The sequence below is a fragment of the Vespa velutina genome, chromosome 1 (genome assembly GCF_912470025.1).
Source record: "Vespa velutina chromosome 1, iVesVel2.1, whole genome shotgun sequence".
Lineage (NCBI taxonomy): Eukaryota > Metazoa > Arthropoda > Insecta > Hymenoptera > Vespidae > Vespa > Vespa velutina.
In genome coordinates this window covers 6,642,300-6,662,611 of record NC_062188.1, presented here as the reverse complement: position 1 = coordinate 6,662,611, position 20,312 = coordinate 6,642,300, and the positions used below count along the sequence as shown (strand labels likewise).

General features: G+C 35.1%; 1 protein-coding gene across 8 annotated transcripts in view; it reads left to right on the top strand.

Annotated features, from left to right (window-relative positions):
• LOC124956668 (protein CBFA2T2) overlaps nt 1–20,312 on the top strand; it is a 30,027-nt gene that overhangs the window by 4,364 nt on the left and 5,351 nt on the right. For 5 of the 8 annotated variants that reach the window (XM_047512826.1, XM_047512835.1, XM_047512808.1 and 2 more), the window contains 4 exons: nt 5,284–5,720; nt 11,752–12,251; nt 13,395–13,541; nt 19,799–20,070. In XM_047512826.1, coding sequence (XP_047368782.1) covers nt 5,312–5,720; nt 11,752–12,251; nt 13,395–13,541; nt 19,799–20,070 — 1,328 coding nt within the window. In that variant the 5' untranslated portion in view covers nt 5,284–5,311. Of the gene's footprint in view, nt 1–2,174; nt 2,298–5,283; nt 5,721–8,057; nt 9,669–9,770; nt 10,094–11,751; nt 12,252–13,394; nt 13,542–19,798; nt 20,071–20,312 lie in introns of those variants that run through there. The other 3 variants (XM_047512844.1, XM_047512859.1, XM_047512852.1) reach the window with 3 other exon arrangements.

Genomic DNA, 20,312 nt, shown 5'->3' with positions numbered 1-20,312 from the left:
ACGTAACCGCGTACCAGCCGGGAAACTGACGTTTCTGCGCATGACATCTTTGTAACGAGGCGAGCTTTAACGTACGCATACCTATCTACCTACCTACCTACCTACCTACCTACCTACCTACCTATCTATCTATCTCTACCTATGTATGTTTTATATATGTATGTACATACCTTTTAGCGTTATGTTAACAGCGTAATAGTTATGCGTTTAACCCCTAAAACCAAAAGTCGCTTTGCTTTCCGATACATTTTTCTTTATACTCCATGTCGATACTCAACGTATGTATATTACGAACGTGGGATTGACCCTTTGATTATTTCGCATTTCAATAAAAATTGGATAGACACATCAACGATTACTCGCTATCATCTATATAGATATACGAATTAATTTATTTATTAATTTATATAATAAATCTAATATTATATTTTATATCTTTTGTAGATTAATATATAAATGATAAAAGTATTATTGGATTATTTTTCATGTGATTCTATGACACTTGTCATTAGATACATCATATCATCTATATTATAATAATACTATATGATCAAATTATTATCATTTATAATATTTATATTATACGAATATTTATATTATACGATGAAATTATTATTATTTTAAATATCTATGCTATACGAATTCTGTACGATCAAGTAAATATTATTAGAAAAATCTATACAAATCAATTTTAGTCGTCTTTCAATTATGAATTCATTTTTAATTAGTCTATCAAATTCAACAAAGATTTAACGATGTCTATAGACTTTGAACGTCAACATGGTAACAGAATGACAAGATAAAAAGAAAAGAAAAAAGAAGAAAGTATATGAACTAGGCAAAAAAGAAAAAGATAGAAAGAAACGAGAAGACACATCGTAATCGGAACGCTGTCTATAAAGTCTCGATCGTGGTGGTTGACGGAAGGAGGTTCCGGGGGTGGTACTAGTGGTACTACTACTGGTACTTCTACCACCACTACTGCTACTACTACAGCTACTACTACTATTACTACTACTACTGCTACTGCTGTTGCTATCGGTGAAGGTGGAGGTGAGTTGGGGGTGGTGAAAGAGGAGAGAACGCATCATCGAACGGCGGTGCGAGCCGGGGCGACGCGCGGTGGCTGTGCGTGACATTTTTGTAATGAAACCAAGCTGAACGTACGTCGGTCTCTCGGCAGTCAGTACGGTAGACATCTGGCCTGCCTCTCGCTTGGCCGTTCTAATATTGGAAATTTCAGTACTCCTCCAACCTCTACCTCCACCTACAGTTCCACCTCCTGCTCTCTACCACCACCTTCGCTGGCAGCAGTAGTAGCAGCAGCAGCAGCAGCAGCAGCAGCAGTAGCAAGCACTAGAACTAGTACTAGCACCACCACTACCACCTCCTCTTCCTCCTCCTCATCCTCCTCCTCCTTCAGGCGCCGTACCATGTGCGGGACATATGTATAAACATAAGCTCAGCACGACGCGATGCCCCGAAGCTCATTTCCTTCAAAAAGCGGAGTCGCACGATCGAACTGCGATTATTCCTTCCCCTACCACTTCATCTCCATCTTCTCCTCCCGTCAACCTGTTTCGTCTCTTTTGTCCTCGTACGAATTTATCTGAATCGCCGTAGGTACCTCATCAAATCGATATTTCTCTCTCGATATTAATTTTAAGTTATCGTTAAAAGTAAGTTGAACAAATGCAAGAGATGTTTTTTTTTTTTTTTTTTTTTTAATTGATGTTTAAGAGTATTTTAAAAGTTATAATAGAGTAGACGATGGAAAAGTGTAAAAATAATACTCGAAGGAATTTTCTTTTTCTTTTTACTGGATGAATTATAAAAAAAAAATTCGAAGGATAGTTGAAACTCGCTAACTCGAAGCTTGCCACGGGGTAAAACGAGCGCGGATTTCGAAGGATTTACGCGTTTCCATCTGGCCCTCGTTGTAAACTTCTCGTCGACGAGGAAGCACAGATCGTTTGTCGAGAGAAAGAGAGATAGATATACGGATAGATAGATAGAGATAGACAGATAGAGCAAGAGAGAGAGAGAGAGAGAGAGAGTAAGCGGTATCGGCTCGCAACTTTGCGATGTGTATCTGTCTCTCTCTGTCTCTCTCTCTCTCTCTCCCTCTCTCTCTCTCTCTCTCTCTCTCTCTCTCTCTCTCTCTCTCTCCCTCTAACTCTTGGAAGCTTCTGGTTTTCTCCCTTACGATGAAAAGCCGAGAACACGCGCCTCATTCGCCGCGAGTTGCGTGAACGCGATGTATCTGTCGGAGCTTTAGCTGTTACGTGAAAAACAAAGTGAGTATTTTTAACTTCATTTCCAAGTTGACCGAACCTAGTGGGACACTCGAAAAGTATGGAGGAAAAACAAACTTGCAAATATTTTCATTTGTTACGTTTTAACGTACGAATGATTAGATCGCATATTTGAGAAAAACGAAGAAGAAAAGAAAAAAAAGAAATCTAATATGTATCATAATATAATTAATAACTTATGAGAACATTAATGAAAGACGTAAGAGATAAAAGATTGAAGAAGAAATGAAGGAGCTCTTTCTATTTCGTGTTTTTGTTTGGCAAAGGATTCAGGAAAAAATCAAATTCGACGGAATAGAAGGAAGAAAAACAAACGGACGGTAATAATAAAAAGAAGAAAAGAGAAAATTTGAAAGAGAGAAAAAGAGATAGATAGATAGATAGATGGATAGATAGATAGATAGAGAGAAAGAGAGAGACAGAGTGAGAGAGAGAGAGAGAGAGAGAGAGAGAGAGAGAAAGAGAGAGAGAGAAGCCTTCGCGCGAAAGGGTCGCAGCTGTGTGCGATTACGTGCGCGAGAGTCATGGATTTTCTACCGGTGGCACGTACCTATACACATCTATAGCATACAAACACACAGAGATATGTGTATAAGATCTACGCTAAAATACCTAGACTTATACGTGAGTGTATATATCACTTTTCACCAACTGTGTGTATGCTCTTGTTTGCTTAACTAAGCGTCTTAACGAATTGCCAGAGTGCGTCTCCAACCCTGATCGAGGGAAAGGCCAAAGCTCTACGGCTTTCATCAAGCTTCCTCCTCCAACCCCCTTTCATGAGAGTCGATCAATGGGGTGAACTTCGATATCCCGATCGTCACGTTTCTTCAAGACTTGCTTCTTCCATATTAATTTGAATGAGTTCATGATTAAAATACATTTATCAAGTAATTTCATGACAAAGTGAGAAAGAAATTTTGATTATATATTTAACAGAGACAATTCTCATAATTGTCGTTACATATATTACAACGATGACCCTTTATGTACATATATATACGTATATATATATATATATATATATATATATATATATATATATATATATATATAATACATAAAAGTCAATCAACTGAGGCCAAAATAATTATCGTTTGTACAACTGCAAAAGAAGATTTTCATGTGAAAATCAGATTTATATCTATTATACCAGGGAATTCGTAAATCAGTAGAAATTGAGGAATCGAGGAACGAGCCGTTGCTACGTCACGTCGAACCGCTAAATTCGTCCATTAAGCTTAGACGTCCGTGCAGATGTACAATGTACATAACAGATTGGCTTTATCGCAGCTGTACGGACGTAAAATAGGCGACGGAGATCGCAAACACAGTGTACGACACTTGTTCGCCCGATGACGAAGGAATGGCGGACATCTGTAACAACAGAAGACGATAGGCTCTACCCACGGTGATCAAAAATAATAACCATCTGTTACAATAAAAGTTGCGTGCACGTATTGTTCTAACGTAACGTGAATTCTTTCGGAGAAAAAAAATGTCAAATATGTACGCACACACGCACGCGCGCACATGTGTGTGTGTACGTATGTGCATGCTTATCTGTGTGCACGTGTGGGAAAGAATGATGTTTTATTATCTGTATTTTACAGAAATTGATTTATGAGATCGTTCGACCAGAATCAGGTAACCAACATTATTACAGGATTAGGATTTATGACGATACTTTTAAATAGGTATATAAATGTAGATATATAAGTATAATAAAATCAATAGTATTTTCCAACGTGATATATAATTTTGTAATTTCTTTCAATAACGATTTCTTGAAATTTTTGAAATGATCAAGATAAGAAGTATCGTCTTTTATCAAATGGTTAACAAACTTGCAGTATAAAATTCGAAGCGATTTGGCGATGCAATTTTCCAGTAAAAATTATGGCGAGCCATCAGAGAGACCGTTTCTTGGACGAAACGAAGGGCTCGTTTGCATTTCACGTTAATAACGAGACCATGTGGCACCGAAGGCAGTCTGCTGGCAGGGCTGCTGCGCGTCAATAAAATAAAATTCCACCGGTTCGGAGTGGTGCACCATGTGGATCTTAAAGATTACTTCCTGCTTTCCTTCCATTTAATTTTCTTTCCTTTAATGTTACTTCTTTCAACATAGCTAAGGAGAAATATTATATTATATATTAACCGAAAAAACAAATTTTCTTATTTCGTTTATCTTTCTTCCTTATCGGAAGACTTCTTTCTCATCAATTATTTCAAATCATTCTCATTTTACTTTTCACCAGACGTATTTCTCCTATTAAATATCGACGATTTAGGTATTCAACAACGGGCCGACGAATCGTGACGGATCCCCCCGTTAGTTTTACGAACTAACGTCCGTCCAATTCCATTAAAACGGCCATCGGTATGCACGACGGGGTAACCCGTTGTCGAGCACGTAGACGAAATATGTGACCACCACTCGCGAAATGGAATCAATCAAATACGAATCGTGGTTACGATGACATAGATACACACACCTTCAGATTCCCCCTTTCGTTTAGTTTTTCGATCCTTTTTCAGTGGGTAGGCGAGGACGGCTGTGATTCGATTCTCTACGAGAATGAGTCTTCTCGCGAGAGAAATTTTCTCGTTTGTTAAAAAAGAAACGAACGAAAAAGATCTACTCGGTAAAGATATTATATAGATATTTTTTTTCATTAACTGAAGAATTTTATCATAATATTCTTCGAATCCTATTTAACTCTTATATGTCAAAATTAAAAAACATATAATTTAATGTGTGATATACATATAATAATAACATTGAATCATTCATTAAAGAATTAATAATAATCGTATGTAATTAGGAGACAAGTTAACGAGATCGAAATTTTATTTCTATAGCTATTCGATATTATGAAATATTTGAAAAATATAAACGAATAAATGAAGAAATATTCAATGATCATATTCGATTTTAATACGAACCGATAATATTTATCGTCAGGTTGAGAGGATCGAGTGGTACCGCTAGCATGAAAGTAGACGGTGGAGTGGCGAGTACGACGGTCCTTCAGAAAGTCAAGGTTAAGGAAGAGGCAAAGGAATGTTGCGGCTTTCAGCAAGTCTCAGCAACATCAGGGGGATCGAGTGGGACGAGCGTGGTCGTTGTCGTTTCGACGGTGACAGCGGCGTCGACGACCGTTATTGCAACGACATCCAGCAATTGCAATAGCAATGGTCTGACCACTGTGGGAATAGCAGCCACCATTGCGAGTACCTCTACAACCACCACTGTACCTACCACGTCCTCGACCTCGAATGCTCTTCAAACCTCTGCCATTATCTGCCATCCATCTACCCCGATAGCTGCTGTGGCCAGTAGTACGGCTCAGACACCTGAACCTTTGCCGGTAGACCTCGACCTCAAGAGTAAAAACAAGGGTGAGTCTAATGTTAACATCTCAGGTGAATCATGGAAAGAAAAAGCAAGTTATAAGTTTCGCGTAAATTCAGCTAGAGGAAGATATATACATCTCTTTTATATATACATATATAAGATATATATATATATATATATATATATATATATATATCAGATATATTAGATATATATATCTATGGAGTTTTACGAGAACGTCATCGATTCAACTTCAATATTTTCTTATCGATGAATCTTATAAAATCTTGTTAGATGATATTATATGTTCCATGCAAACATTTATCTCTTTTATATTAAATTCAGATATATAGAGAAAAAAAGAGATAGATAGATAGATAGACAGAGAGAGAGAGAGAGAGAGAGAGAGAGAGAGAGAGAGAAAGAAAGAGAGAGAGAGGAAGATAATGTTACACAATCTGGAGTTTTGAAAGAAAATCAACAACTTAAGTTCAATATTTTTCATCAATAAATTCGATAAAGTAGATAAATCTTACTAGACTATATCACAATATAGTATGTATATATATACATACATATAGTAATATATAAATTCAGATAAACAGAGAAAGACAGAGAGATAATGATATACAGACTGGAGTTAGAAAAAAAAGTCAACGATTAAACTTTTTCATATTTTATAAACGAATCCTGAAAAATATTTACAGAGTACAACGATGTCATATGATTTATGAAAAACTATTTCCATTTTCTTTTGTTTTTTTAATCTAAATCGTTAGATCGCTGCAAAAAGGGGTAGAAATAGAGGATAAACGTTCAAACAACTAGTCATCCGATGTATCCAGAAAGAGAATGGAAGAGCAGAAGAGAGAAAAAGGACAGAAAGTATTTTCCACATTCCTCGTTCGCTGAAGAGAGTGTTGGGCTTAGCTGTGAGCGCGTCGTACATTAGTTCGGAATATTGCATGATGGTACCCGTATATTCAGTCCGCGGGTGTGCTCTCTCGCTCAAATCGTACATTTAGTACCGAACTGGTTATCTGGACGAGTGAGAGCCCGCAGCTACCTTGGAAATGGCTCAGGAAAAAAGCCTTTTCACTCTCTCTCTCTCTCTCTCTCTCTCTCTTTCTCTCTCTCTCTCTCTCTTCTCTCTCTTTCTCTCTCTTTCTATATCTCTTCTCTTGGCACATCAAAGTCCCGTCAACGCGGAATCATTCGCGGTTCGCGGCTCTCCCCACCCTTATTTCTCTATCCTTGTCTCTTCCTCTCCCTCATCTTCTCCCTCTCTCTTTCTCTCTCTCTCTCTCTCTTTCTCTCGCTCTTCCTATTTATTTATACGTCGAATCGACAAAAAAATTGTCCTTTTTGTCATTCAAATGCGATAACATTTTTATAACCAAAAGAAAATTCATTTTCCAAATGAATCGATCTCTTTTTAAAAAGTTTCTATTATATTTGACTTATCATATTGTTTTTTATACTATATCATTTTATTCCAATTAATTTTACAAATGTAATTCTATTGATTAATTCTAGTAATTTTATCAACGAATTTTACTGCATTTCCCGTTAAGAGTCATTAATATTAATAGTTTTTCATTATTTTTTGAACGAATATATTTTTTTTCTTTCTTTCTTTTTTTATGTTGACGAGTCTACTGCCGGACACACAACCACCACCTCATCCGCGACGTCGTCCAAAGAGACGCTAATCTGACGGGCTGACGCGAATATTTTTTTTCGGCGTGCGTGCGTCCGGAGGTCGCGTCGTGTCGCATGACACGATAAATCTCTCGATCCGGACGAGAAACGTACGGGATTAAACTCTCGTGCATGCGAAAAAAGGAGATAAAATTTTTATTTCCGTCGCTACGCCGATGCAATTCCTTCGTTTCAATTTTTTTCTTTTTTTTTTTTTCATATTCTTGTATTTTGTTTTCATTCTATTTATCTTGGCCACCAACGAAATATTGCTTTTACGAAAACGAAAGCTCTGCCCTGTCGTCGCGAAATTTTCCCAAAAAAGAAATATTTTTTTCGAAAGACGCATCATTTTATATAAATTGTTATTTTTACAAAATATATTGTTGAAACACGTTACGAACTTCGGATGTGAAGTAACAATTAATTTTCTTTTATATATTTTATTGATTTAAAAAAGAATTATACTTATGAATTTTTTGCTAGTATAGTTATACTATTATTACTGTACTATAACTATACTGTACTAATACATACTATACTATAATATAAAAATACCTAAATGTAATTCTAGTATAATATAGTATGATATAATTATAGTACAATATAGTATATAATAATAACAGTGCATATAATGAGATATTAATATAAATAATACTATAACTTTCCAATAATAGAAATTTATTAGTGAACGCGGATAAAAAAAGAAATTGAATTACATAAAATTTAAAAACTTTCCACGACAAAAATAGAAAAGATATATCCCCTCCATGCTTCAAGAAAAAAGAAAAGAAAAAAAAGGCTAAATCGATAGATTTATCAAATTGGACATCCCTTCCTATTTGAACCGTCAAGTTCTCTCCGAAAGTGCACATTTCGTAGGTTCGATCGCGAGAAATGGACTTGGATGCATCCGTTTTGAAATCCTTCGAGTGGATATGGCAGGAACGCGGGCGAGAATCCGGTGTGTATTCGTTCTCCTTGAGTGAGGAGGTGCAACGCGTATGTTTACATACGTACACACATATACACATACACATATAAACATACATCGTGTTAGCTGAAAGAGAGAGGGGAGAGAGAGAGAGAGAGAAACGGGATGGGAGAGAAAGGAGACAGAGAATCACGATCACAGGATGTTCCTCTCTTTCTCTTCCTCTCTCTCTCTCTTTCTCTCTCTCTCTCTCTCTCTCCTTCGTTTTGTAAGAGCGAGAGGATAGCGAAACTCCTGCAAGCAGTCAGTCAAGCCGGTTGGCTCTGGCCCGGTGTGTTGGTTAGGTCGCTTCGTGCGCTGCCTGACTGCCTGGTCCAGACGCGATAAGGCACGTCCGACACTTCCACCGGGATTCTGCTCCAGGCTGATATCATATCCGGTACACCGTCGGCATTCCCGGTTCGCCGCCGTTCGAGGTATTTTGCGATAGTCGCCCTACCACGACGCTGCCACCGCTCGTTTTCCCTGGATATGCTTATGACGTTGAAAGAGAGAGAGAGAGAGAGAGAGAGAGAGAGAGAGAGAGAGAGAAAGAGACCGGAGACGAGTTCAGTCTCTCTCTTTTTTTCTCTTTCTTTCTTTTTCAAGTCGAGAACACGTTCGTTCTTTTTTCAACGAACTAACGTTCGATGCTCTCTATCTCCTTTACCTCGACAAGCTCTGCTTTTCTTAAATTTCCAAGGATAAGTACGTTAAGGATTATTAAAAATTTGTTTTTATTTGAGATTGTTTTTCTTCTTTTCTTTTTTTCTTTTTTTTTTCTTGGTATGAAGATTATATACGACTAGAAAAAAAGAAAAAAAAGAAATTCTACTTCAACGGATTAAAAATTGTCACCGTGTAAAATTCAAATTTATTGATGTGAGTAAATAAGAAATGATTAAAAAATAGAAATCTAATGGAATCTATCAGAAAAGTGAAAAATAGAAAGAGTAGAATCAAACAGGAAAGAAAAGTAAAAATAGTAGAGAGTAGATGGTATGATGGAACCGGGGAGGGGTGAAAGGGAGAAGAAGAAAAAAGGACAAAGAAGAATTAGAAACAAGGAAGAGGAAGCAAGCAAGCAAGCAAGCAAACAAGCAAGCAAGTAAGGAAGGAAGGAAGGAAGGAAGGAAGGAAGGAAGGAATTGCGATCAAAGCCATCTGTTGCATTGTCCCGGCAATTAGGAGGCGACAGCTGAGTCTCACCGTACTTACTTCCAGCAGAGATTCTCAGCCAGGTGGCACACGTGCGTCCTATCGATCACAAACGAAGTCAAAGATATGAAGAAGGGAGGGAGGAGAGACGAGAGTGAGGGTAAACGAAACTTGGTTGCTTTGTCGGCTTTCTCGTCTAACAAAAGGTGATCCTTCGATTTCACACGAATTGTTTTGGCTAAGTCCAACTAGATCTCTCCAGAATCTCAACGATATTTGAGAATCGTTATGATGTTGAGAACCTCTGCCGGAAGTAACAGCTGGCCGAAGGGATAGTAACATCAGCAGCAGCAGCAGCAGCAGCAGCAACAGCAGCAGCAGCAGTAGCAGCAGTAGCAGCAACAGTACTAGTAGCAGCAGCAGCAGCAGTACCATTACCGTCACCTCACTGGATAGCTTCCCTGAAATTCATATATTCGCCGTATGGAGAGAAGACGAACGACGAGCCTGCGCAACGAGCGACGACCTCGAGAAAGGACCCTGTCTGAAGAATTTAGGGCGAGAATGTTATGAATAGGGATGGTGGTACGTTGGGCATAGATAGAATCACAGAACTCGACAAATCTTGATAAAAAAATTTATATCATTCAAATTTGAACAAAGTAAATTTAACTTTGCAATATAATATTTCATCTTACTTACGGGATAACTACACTTAAGCTAGATAACAGGCTAAAAATGAGTCGTTTAATATATCATGATTTTTGTAAGATAGAGTAAAACGTTGCAATCATATAGATTGCAAGCAATGAAAAAGAAGGCAGTACATGGTCGATTCCATGAAGAAATCTTGAATCTCTCTTTGTTATCTGACATCGTTCCAAGAGTATTTTTATGAATCATCTCTCTAGGGATCCCTTAATCGCAGACATTAATCAACCTCATTTACGTACATCCACTTACATTAAAGTTATGCGCTATGTTGATCACAAGTACTACGTTTCTAGAAAAGAGATTGGAGAAAAGAAAAAAAAAAGAGAGAACGAGAGAGAGAGAATGAGGGAGGAGGGATCTGAGAGGTTGTGCACCTTGCACCCGTCATATCGCATAAGCTGTAGGTAGTTTAGTTTCCCGAGAGTTCAGGTACAGGTAATTACCTACCGGCTACCGGCGTCAGGTGGTAGTGACACGTTAGCGCTAAAGCTCTCTCCTTTTACTCGTTCAAATATGGTTCCTCCCTGGACTCACCTACGATTACGTTCTCACGTATCTACCACGTAGAAAATATCGAAGGAACTATACCGAAAGGTTAAATCAATTTTCTTTGAGAAAAGAAAAAAAAGAAAAAATAAATAATGGTTAAATAGGGCAAGTAATATTCACAATGAAGTATATGAATATTACTGTCTTCCTTCATCCAACACATTGGAAAATTGTAGAAATCAGAGAAGACATTGACAAAGTTGAAACGGAGTAACATCGAGATCAGCCATTTTTCTCCGACTTAACGCTTCTGCGTTTGTCAGCGATGTGCTACGAAGAAAATAGACGAGGAGAAGAAAGAGATAGAGGAGGAAGAAGGAAAAGAGAAAGAGAAGGAGGATGATGATGATGATGAGGAGGTGGAGAACGTCGGTATGCACGGCTGTAACGTTTCGTTATCGGCCGTCGCTGCCGCCGTTTTGCCACGCATGCCACGAGGCCGGAGGCATTCTAGGAGATAACGTGCGGAACATAGAATGGGAGCAAGACAAGGTGGATGACACGGCCCGTAATTGCATGTTATCCGCTGCACCCACGCGACTGAGAACGAAGGACTCCCCTCTATACACACATACACATGCATATATGTATATAGAATTATATATACATATATATAGATGCATCCACGTCTCGTCTCGCCTTGAGCATGTGTTCTAAAATATTCCCCAATGAGGATTCTCATCCTACTTGTCTTTCGTATCTCTCTACTACGCGTACTTTTAGCGTGTCTCATGTTGAATGCGACGGATCACAGCATGACATTTTTTAATAATAAAGTATTTCAATATATGTTAGATCGATTTATTGATAATTATAGTTTCCTTATAATCTTGTCTCATTACAAAAGAAATAATAAAAAAAAAGAAAAAAGAGAACAGTTAGGATAGATGCATAGTTAGTCTTATACCAATGTCGCTGATGTCGTGTTATTCAAAAGCAACAGGCATTACGTGAGAACGGAGAAAAGACTTTCATTTCAGTGAGTCCTACCAGCAGAGATAAAACAACGAGGGAAGAGAATAATCATCTTGAGGCACTCTCACCGTCTTCTCAACATCATCAAAGGCATGGCTTGTCAACTACCAACACACCTCAGACTCAAACCAATGGCTCTCGATCAGAGTACAAAGGTCAGTTGGGTTGCTCTAGGTCATCGGACAATGATAGTCCCATGTCTTCGCATCCTCTCAAACCTGATCTTGAGGAATCCACTGGAGGAACGTCAACCGGAACATCAGCTAGTTCGACCTCTACTGTTCCTACCGTTACTGCCTCTACCACAGGTGGACCTTCAGCCACCTGCAGAAATGAGGAACAGGTCGAGGCCAATCCACTTTTGTCAAATGGCGTCAGGTGTATCACTGGGGTCTTTGCTGGTCATGGAAAACTTAAAAGGCTACTTGGTACACTCGTACAATTTGCAACTGATATATCAGCCGACACTGGAGACACTGTACGGACCTTGGTACTTGCTCTTTTGGTACGTATGTACATATATGTATGTATGTATATGTATATATATATATATATATATATATATATATATATATCTTTTTATTATTCCTTCCTGATGTACATACTTCAAGTAGAAGATAAATAATTCAAAATTCATAAGTCGAATATCATCATCTTTTCTATTTTTCTTTTGTATGAATTTATAAAGACTGATCATTCTTCTTAATTATACCGTCCATGGTAACACTATAGATAGGGAACTCTTTGATATGCCTTACTAAGTACACATTTGCAAGCATCATCTTGCACTCGTTGCAATCATCTAACGTAGCGCTAAATCAACATACGCGTATCTACCAACTGACGAGGATGACCATAGAAAACGTATAGAATGGACCGACGCTGCTGCAATACTGCTAGTGCCAGTGTTGTTGCTGCAGAAACACCTAAGTGCATCCTTAAGACGAGTTTGAACATGTGCGAGAGGAACGAAAAGAGAGATGGCACTCGTCCCGAACGTTTCATCAATTTTCAATTCGAAAGTACTAATCCTACGAATATTTAAGCATTATAAATGAGTCCTTGTTATCCAATGATTTATATATCCCATTTCGATTAGATATATTTTATTTAACAAGTCGCTTGTAATGGACTCGTTTGTATTGTATTAGAATTTAATAATATTTTTATAAATTAATATTTTTATAAATTAACGAATACAAAAATTAAGTTGACAATTTATCTATCTATTATTCGAAATTTCTCAAAAATATATTTGTTATCTAAAAAAAATTTGATCGAAGAAAAAATAAAAAAAATTAATAAAATACTTGTCATGTAAATTGTTAAATCTTTTGTCGGGGAATTGCGCCTAACGCAAAACGAGGACAATCGATGGTCGACATATCGCTAAGCCGATTGTAAATATTTAAAGTACCTACATAATGTATGAACGTTCGAGCACGGAGGCTGCATGCGATTCTGGAAACGTGACATCTGGTAACCGTGCGTGACGGCATAGCGATCGCAGCACGTGATCAACGTAAGATCAAAACTGTGGATTGAATTGATTGATAAATAGTAAAAAGATAATGGATAAATTTAATCCTTCCTATTTAGATCCCTCTAATCTTATGTATTTTCTTTTCTTTTATTTTTTACATTACAGAGTGGTACTATGACTGCCGAAGAATTTCACTCTGCTTTGCAAGAAGCTACGAACTTTCCATTGAGGGGATTCGTTTTGCCATACTTGAAACATACTTTACCATCTTTACAAAGGGATTTGAACACGGCTGCTAGAGCTGGTAATCAGGTGAGTATCTATAATTAATTTTTTTTAGAAGATATAAGTCATTCAAAATTAAAAATTAATAAAAAAAATATTTATATAATTTATTATTAACAAATTTTAAACGAATAAGATAGATATTACTTTTTTATTAATTTTTAATTTACTAAGATATATATATAAATTTTTTTATTATTATATATATATATATATATATATATATTTCTTAAATTAAATTTTTAAAAAATTAAAAGATAAAATAATATACGAGATATGATACATTATAAGATATATATATATATATATATATATATATATATATATTGATTTTTAAATTTTTGCTAAGATTAAATATATATATACCCACATAATATTAATAATAAAAAAGTGAAAAATAAATAAGCATTAGCAAGTTCTTCTTAATACAATTCGACAAATTATACAAAACATTGTAATTCACGAATACAAGTAAGCTCTCTTTTAGCTTCGAGTTAGCGCGAGACATCGTTAGGAGAACATACTAGCTCGGGCCATTTTAATAGCCGGTACGGCGCGTTCCTTCGGGCTTTCGAGGACGATATAGAGGGTTTGACGAAAATAATAGTAGCGGTTGACCCATAAAGAGCGGGATGCTTTATTAGAGCAGCCACGGGGGATCATAAATCACTGCAACACGAATGCGCCATGGTAGAACGCGTAACGATGCATGAACGAACGAATCACTTCGCTAATACTGTTGTACATTTGCCCTTACCTTGGGGAATTTTTAATTGGTTAGATATCAATATGTGTGCACAGTGTACACAGGTCAAAAAGAAAAATTATCCTGAAAATTATTTTTCTAATTTGTTTTTTTTTTTTATCTAATTAAAATTGTTCAAGAACTGTTTAAGGATTAGTGATTTTTCAACATATAAAAGCCTTATAATTTTGTATTTAACAAAAAAAACAAACAAACAAATTGAAATTACTAATTAATTTTATATACAATCATATATAAAATTATATAGATACATATATTAAAAAACTTTCTTAATTATATATCTACACTAAAATTAAAATTATGTAGGTATATACTAAATTATATACTTGCGCTAAAATTATTTCACAAAAATTAAAAAAAAGAAAAAGAAATAAGTAAATAAAAAATATTAAATACATATAATTATTGTTATCCAACGGATAAAAGAGTAATGCTAGTGTTCTAACAAATTTTTTATGAACTCATCAATATTATCAAAAGCAATTTATGAGCTCACTATAAACTCAAAGGACCTATAAAAATGGAGAATGATATCTTTTGAATGAGAAGGAGACCACTGTTAAATGGTATCTCTGAAGCTCTACGTGACCGATCTTTATTTCCACATATGCGAAGGAAACTATGCGGAATTCTAAACGTGGTTGCGCTCCTCTAAGATTACAATCCTTGTTTGTTATTCAGAAGCCGGCGTAGCCCCTTAAAGAGACATCGCGTGTCGTTGATGTCTTTCTTGGTTTTGTCCCTGCGCCCTCTGGCGACCTACAAATTTATATGCGTTACGACAACCTTCCGTGACTGCATCAATAGAAAGAAAGCACAGACTGCACTAGCCTATTGAAAATTCTTTCTATGATCTATGTAATTTACAGGATCTTTTGGTCTCGCGATTTTTTTTATTGATTTTTATTTCTCATTGGAGAGAGAGAGAGAGAGAGAGAGAGAGAATAAATATATTATTTATGTCAAATTATTAATAATAATACTAATACAAAATTTAATTATTTAATTAAATTAATAATAATATAAAATATAAAATTATAATAAAATTAAAAGTAAATAATAATATGAAATGAAATAATAATCAAATTTAAAAAAAAAATATATTAATATATTAATATATTAATTTAAAATTATAAGTAATAAATATAAATTTTTTAATTAATAATAATATGAAATAAAATTAAATATAAATATATTAACGTAAATATATATAATATATTTAATATATATCACATATATCATATATATTAAATATATTCATATACATATAAATTTTAAATTATTAATAATATATAAAAATTATTTATATCAAGATATAACGAAGATCAATCCTCGGCGATTCTATTTATATCAATAGATATAAAAAGTTGAAAAATTAACAAAGAATAACGATAAGAATTAAGTGATAGAATTATAAAAGCTCTTTGATTCGAGAAGATCACGAGGATCAATCATCGCCGATTCTATTTATATCAATAGATATAAAAAGTTGAAGAATTAACAAAGAATAACGATGAGAATTAAGTGATAGAATTATAAAAGCTCTTTGATTCGAGAAGATCACGTACGGAATACGTTCACGTGTTAATAGAGTAAAAGAGGGAGGTTAGTTAGGCGTCACGTGTATCAACGTCCATCCTTCCAGGCAGGACCAACTGGATTGCGCTTATGTTACTTGCGTGCACACGTGTTAGTTTCTATGGTTAGTACAGTAGAGAAGATAGAGAAGGGAGAGAAAGAGAAAGAGGAGAGCTCAACAAGCCCAGGAGGATCGAGTAAAATCAACACGGCGAAAGCTGACCGGCTGGCAGCCTGTTTTAATTTCCCAGGCTACTTCTCGATCGTAGCTGGGAGCTTAGCAGTCTGCTTCGCGAGGGGGCAAGATAGATGAACGAATCGAACGTAGAGAACGACGAACATAAAAACCTTTCTCGGAACTTGGAAACTCTTCTCGATACAAAACCATCTTTTCTTCCTTCCTTTTTTTTTTCATTTTTCTCTCTTTTCTTTTCTCTCTATTTTTTTTTTGGATGGGCGGGGGGAAGGGGTGGGGGGAAAGGGGAATTTCTTCATTCTCTCGAATTTTATCTAAGCTTCCTCTTACAAACTTTCTCATCGATGTTGCTTTATTATTAGATCGAATATCATGAGAGAATATATCGTGAACTTTATTAATAAATCAAGAGTATGAGAAAAGAAAAAAAAAAAAACCAAAAAAATGAAAAAGAAAAAGAGGAGGAAAAAAAAAGATATGAAAAAAAGAAACGAAGAGTTGAAATAAAAAAATTGATAGTTCATTTTTCTATTTCTTTGCTTACGTGCACGTGTTCGTCCTATCGTAATAATTGCGGGTATATCGAGGTAAAAGCAGGATAATAATTTGCTTTAAAGGGCGAGATAATCTCAAAATAAGACAGTTTCTCTCTCTCTCTCTCTCTCTCTCTCTCTCTCTCTCTCTCTCTCTCTCTCTCTCTCTCTCTTTCTCTATGTTCCTCGAGGATCGTTGCACGTTCCTGTAATTATCCCTCCTACCCCCTTCTTCTTCTTTTCCTCCTTCTCCTTCTCCCTCCCGCCCTCCTTGCACGTCGTTCTCCTTTATATTTGCATTAAATCCAGGAACGGTATACGTAATCCTGTATACTCGGTCGTCCGTGCACCTATTGGCTCGTTGATCCGGCCAGTAGTACTGTCTACCATATATCCGGCATTTATAAACTCCTCTATCCACTGTACTCCTGTGGTATGTTCCTATACTATGTATATATATGTATATATATATATATATATATATATATGTATATATGTACGTATGTGTATGTGTTCGTCCAGATGCAAATAGTAGGAATGGCCAGTAGTACGAGTCGTTAATCGCATAGGATCAGACCAAACGCAAATAGCCTCGAGATACTCCTCGACACTCTCCGTTTCCGACCGATTTCGATCGGAGAAATCTCACGAAACTCTCATACCGTATCTCCATCATAGAACAATCATGATTCCTCCCTCCTTTCTCACATAGAGATCCATTTTGCGATGACACGTTCTCTTTGGTAAATGCTTCTTACTACCTATTGTCATATAATTCAACGTTATTTGCAAATAATTTTTAATTATTTCGTTATCAATATATAATGACATTATTAAAGATTCATTTTCCAAGGACATGTTATCTTTAATTAATGCTTCTTGTTATTTATTCATATCGTTTAACAATATTTGGAATGATTTTTGATTAATTCGTTCACATTTTACAATTTCCCGCCAAAATTTTAATCGCACCTGTTTATAAAGGATTTCTCTTTAAATCTATTACAACATAAATTCATTCACTTCTTTGGAAAAATTTGATTTTCCCACAATAAACCTCTTAATATCGTGGTCCTTGCATTACCGACAACGAACACAATAAAAATCTAGTGAAAAAGAATTAATCTTGCGGCTTTCGTTTATGCTTCGACATCCAGCTGTTGCCTCTAAGATTGAACGAAGGAAGAAGAGAAGAAGTAGTAAGCTGACTTGCACACTACGGCAAAGTAACGAATTGTAAATTAATGGAAAAAATTTACATTTTGCTCGACGCCACGACGAAAAGCGAAAACAAAAGTCGCAAATAATGTTTTCTGGTGTTCGAGTTTCAACTCGAAACATTATTTTGATTTCTTTCGATTTTGTTTCGTTTTATTTGTTCCTTTTTTTTCTAAATCGTTTGAAATTTCTTTTATTCTACAATATAAAAGTATCTTATTTTTTTTTTGTCTATTTTAACAATTTGCTTGTATTTAATGGCTTAGAAAATAATGATATTATTGTATTAAGTTTATTGAGGTTTCCATAACTAGTAGTCGGAAACTCTCGAGACTCGACGTAGACTCTGTAAACATATCGAGTAGGATATTAGAGGAAGAGATCGGAAAGTTAGAAACAGGCTACCGTCTGGACCGCATCATCTCGTCTGCGTCTACTGACGTAACTACAGAAAACAATCGAAGCAATAAATGGCAAGAATTTCATACGTCTTTTTTCATTGAAGTAAAATAAAAGAGAGAGAGAGAGAGAGAGAGAGAGAGAGAGAGAGAGAGAGAGCAAGAAAAAAAGAGAAAGAAAAAGATCTTCGATGAAAATATTTTTTTCATACATACGATACATATTGAATGATATATATATATATCAATATATATATCATCCAATTCTAAATAAACTTACTTGAAACTGATAAAATATTCGTCTACGCTGACATTAAATAAAAAGATCGATAAATCAAGAGATTATAAAAGGTAATAAATTATAAAAGGTAATAAAAAGTTGTGCGTCTCGGTCGTCATTAGATAAGAAAATTCAAGTTGAAAAATTCTCAGAGAAATGCAGATCGATGATCGTTAATTACGGACTGCGTCGAGCAATTTGAAAAAGAAGAAAAGAGGGACGGTTGCTGATATTGAATTAGAAGCGATAAATCCCAGCCTGGCAGACCGATTCCAGTATTGAGAGTAGAGGAAAGACGTTGGGAATAAAGGAATTGTACGGGAAGTTTCGACGTAGGAGACGCGAAGTGTTGGCGATAAAGAACACGTCGAACGAATATTAAAAATCGAAACTGATTGTAATTGCTGGTACTTTGAAACTTTAACGGCTTAGCCAATCTTAATTGCACGAGACTAATCTTCCTTTATTACTACTTATTTTACTTGTAAATGTCACGAATGTTTCTGCGAACTATCAAATTTTTAACAACTTAAGTAGATATCAAACTCGTAAAATTAATGGATGTAAACAATTTTTTAATTTTATTTAATAAATTTGTTTTAATTATTTTAATTAAACAATACAATTATTGAAATTATAATTTTTGTCGACTGTCGTGTTTTTTTTTTTTATACTTATCATTGAAAAATTAATTCTTTATAACATGTTAATTCGAAATTACACACTAAGATATCTATATTTTGTATTATTTCTTTATTAAAAAATTTATTGTTAGTTTATATCTGAAATTTGATGTTTATGAAATATAAGATATGCTTGTAGTATCTACCTACAGTTTAATTATCGTAATTTAAATTGTATTTAGTATATTATAGTTATACTAGTACAAGTTGTATAAAGTGAGTTAAAAGTTTCTAGATGATTTTAAAAAAATCAATGACTCTTTTTCGAAACATTTTAGACTAATTTTCTTCAGATTATAGAAAAGTTCTTAGTCTTATAGTTCCATGATGTAAAAAAAAAAAAAAAAAAAAAAAAAACAAATGAATCTAAAAAATCTTGAAAAAGAGTAATCGTTTTTTAATATCATCCAAAAATTTTCATTTCCACCTGTACTTAATATAATACAATTATATGAATATAAGTCATGATATGAATTTCAGATTTAATAATTTATTTTTGAAAGGAAAAAATTAAATTGAATTACCAAAGTTTAAATGGATAAAAAAATTACTGAAAAGTAAAAGAATAACGAATTTTATGTTATAAAAAAAAAAGAATCAAAGAAATAAAAAAGGTATTCTTTTTTTTGCAGACATGTGCACAATTCCTTCGAAATAACGAAACAGCGATTTTGGAAGCGGTCGGATTGGTACCGTCGGGCGAATCCGTAGAAATTTTTGGAGAACATGGTAGCAGCGGTCTTGGAAGTGGAAACGCCGGTAACCAGTGTCCCGCGTATTATTCGATGCGTTCTAGCTCTAATCCGAATGTCGGCACCATTCAACACGCGAACAATACCACGAACGCTTTGCATCATTACTCTGGCTCCTCTCATGCACCGAAACGTCGTGCTTCAGACACTCCGTAAGTGAACATGTTTTACTTATATCGCCCCTTCGTCTTTTACTTACGAACGATAATCTCTGATAAAAAGATTTCGAAAAAAGAACAAAATAAATGTCGGAACTTTCTCGTGGAGATTCTTAGACAAAAAATTTGTTTTTAAAAATTGTTTGATTGATTCATAAATAAAATGGATGAAGTTGTATTTTCTTTTTTTTAAGTTGAAAGTTTCAAATTAAAAGTTGTAAAGTTGTAACTTGAGT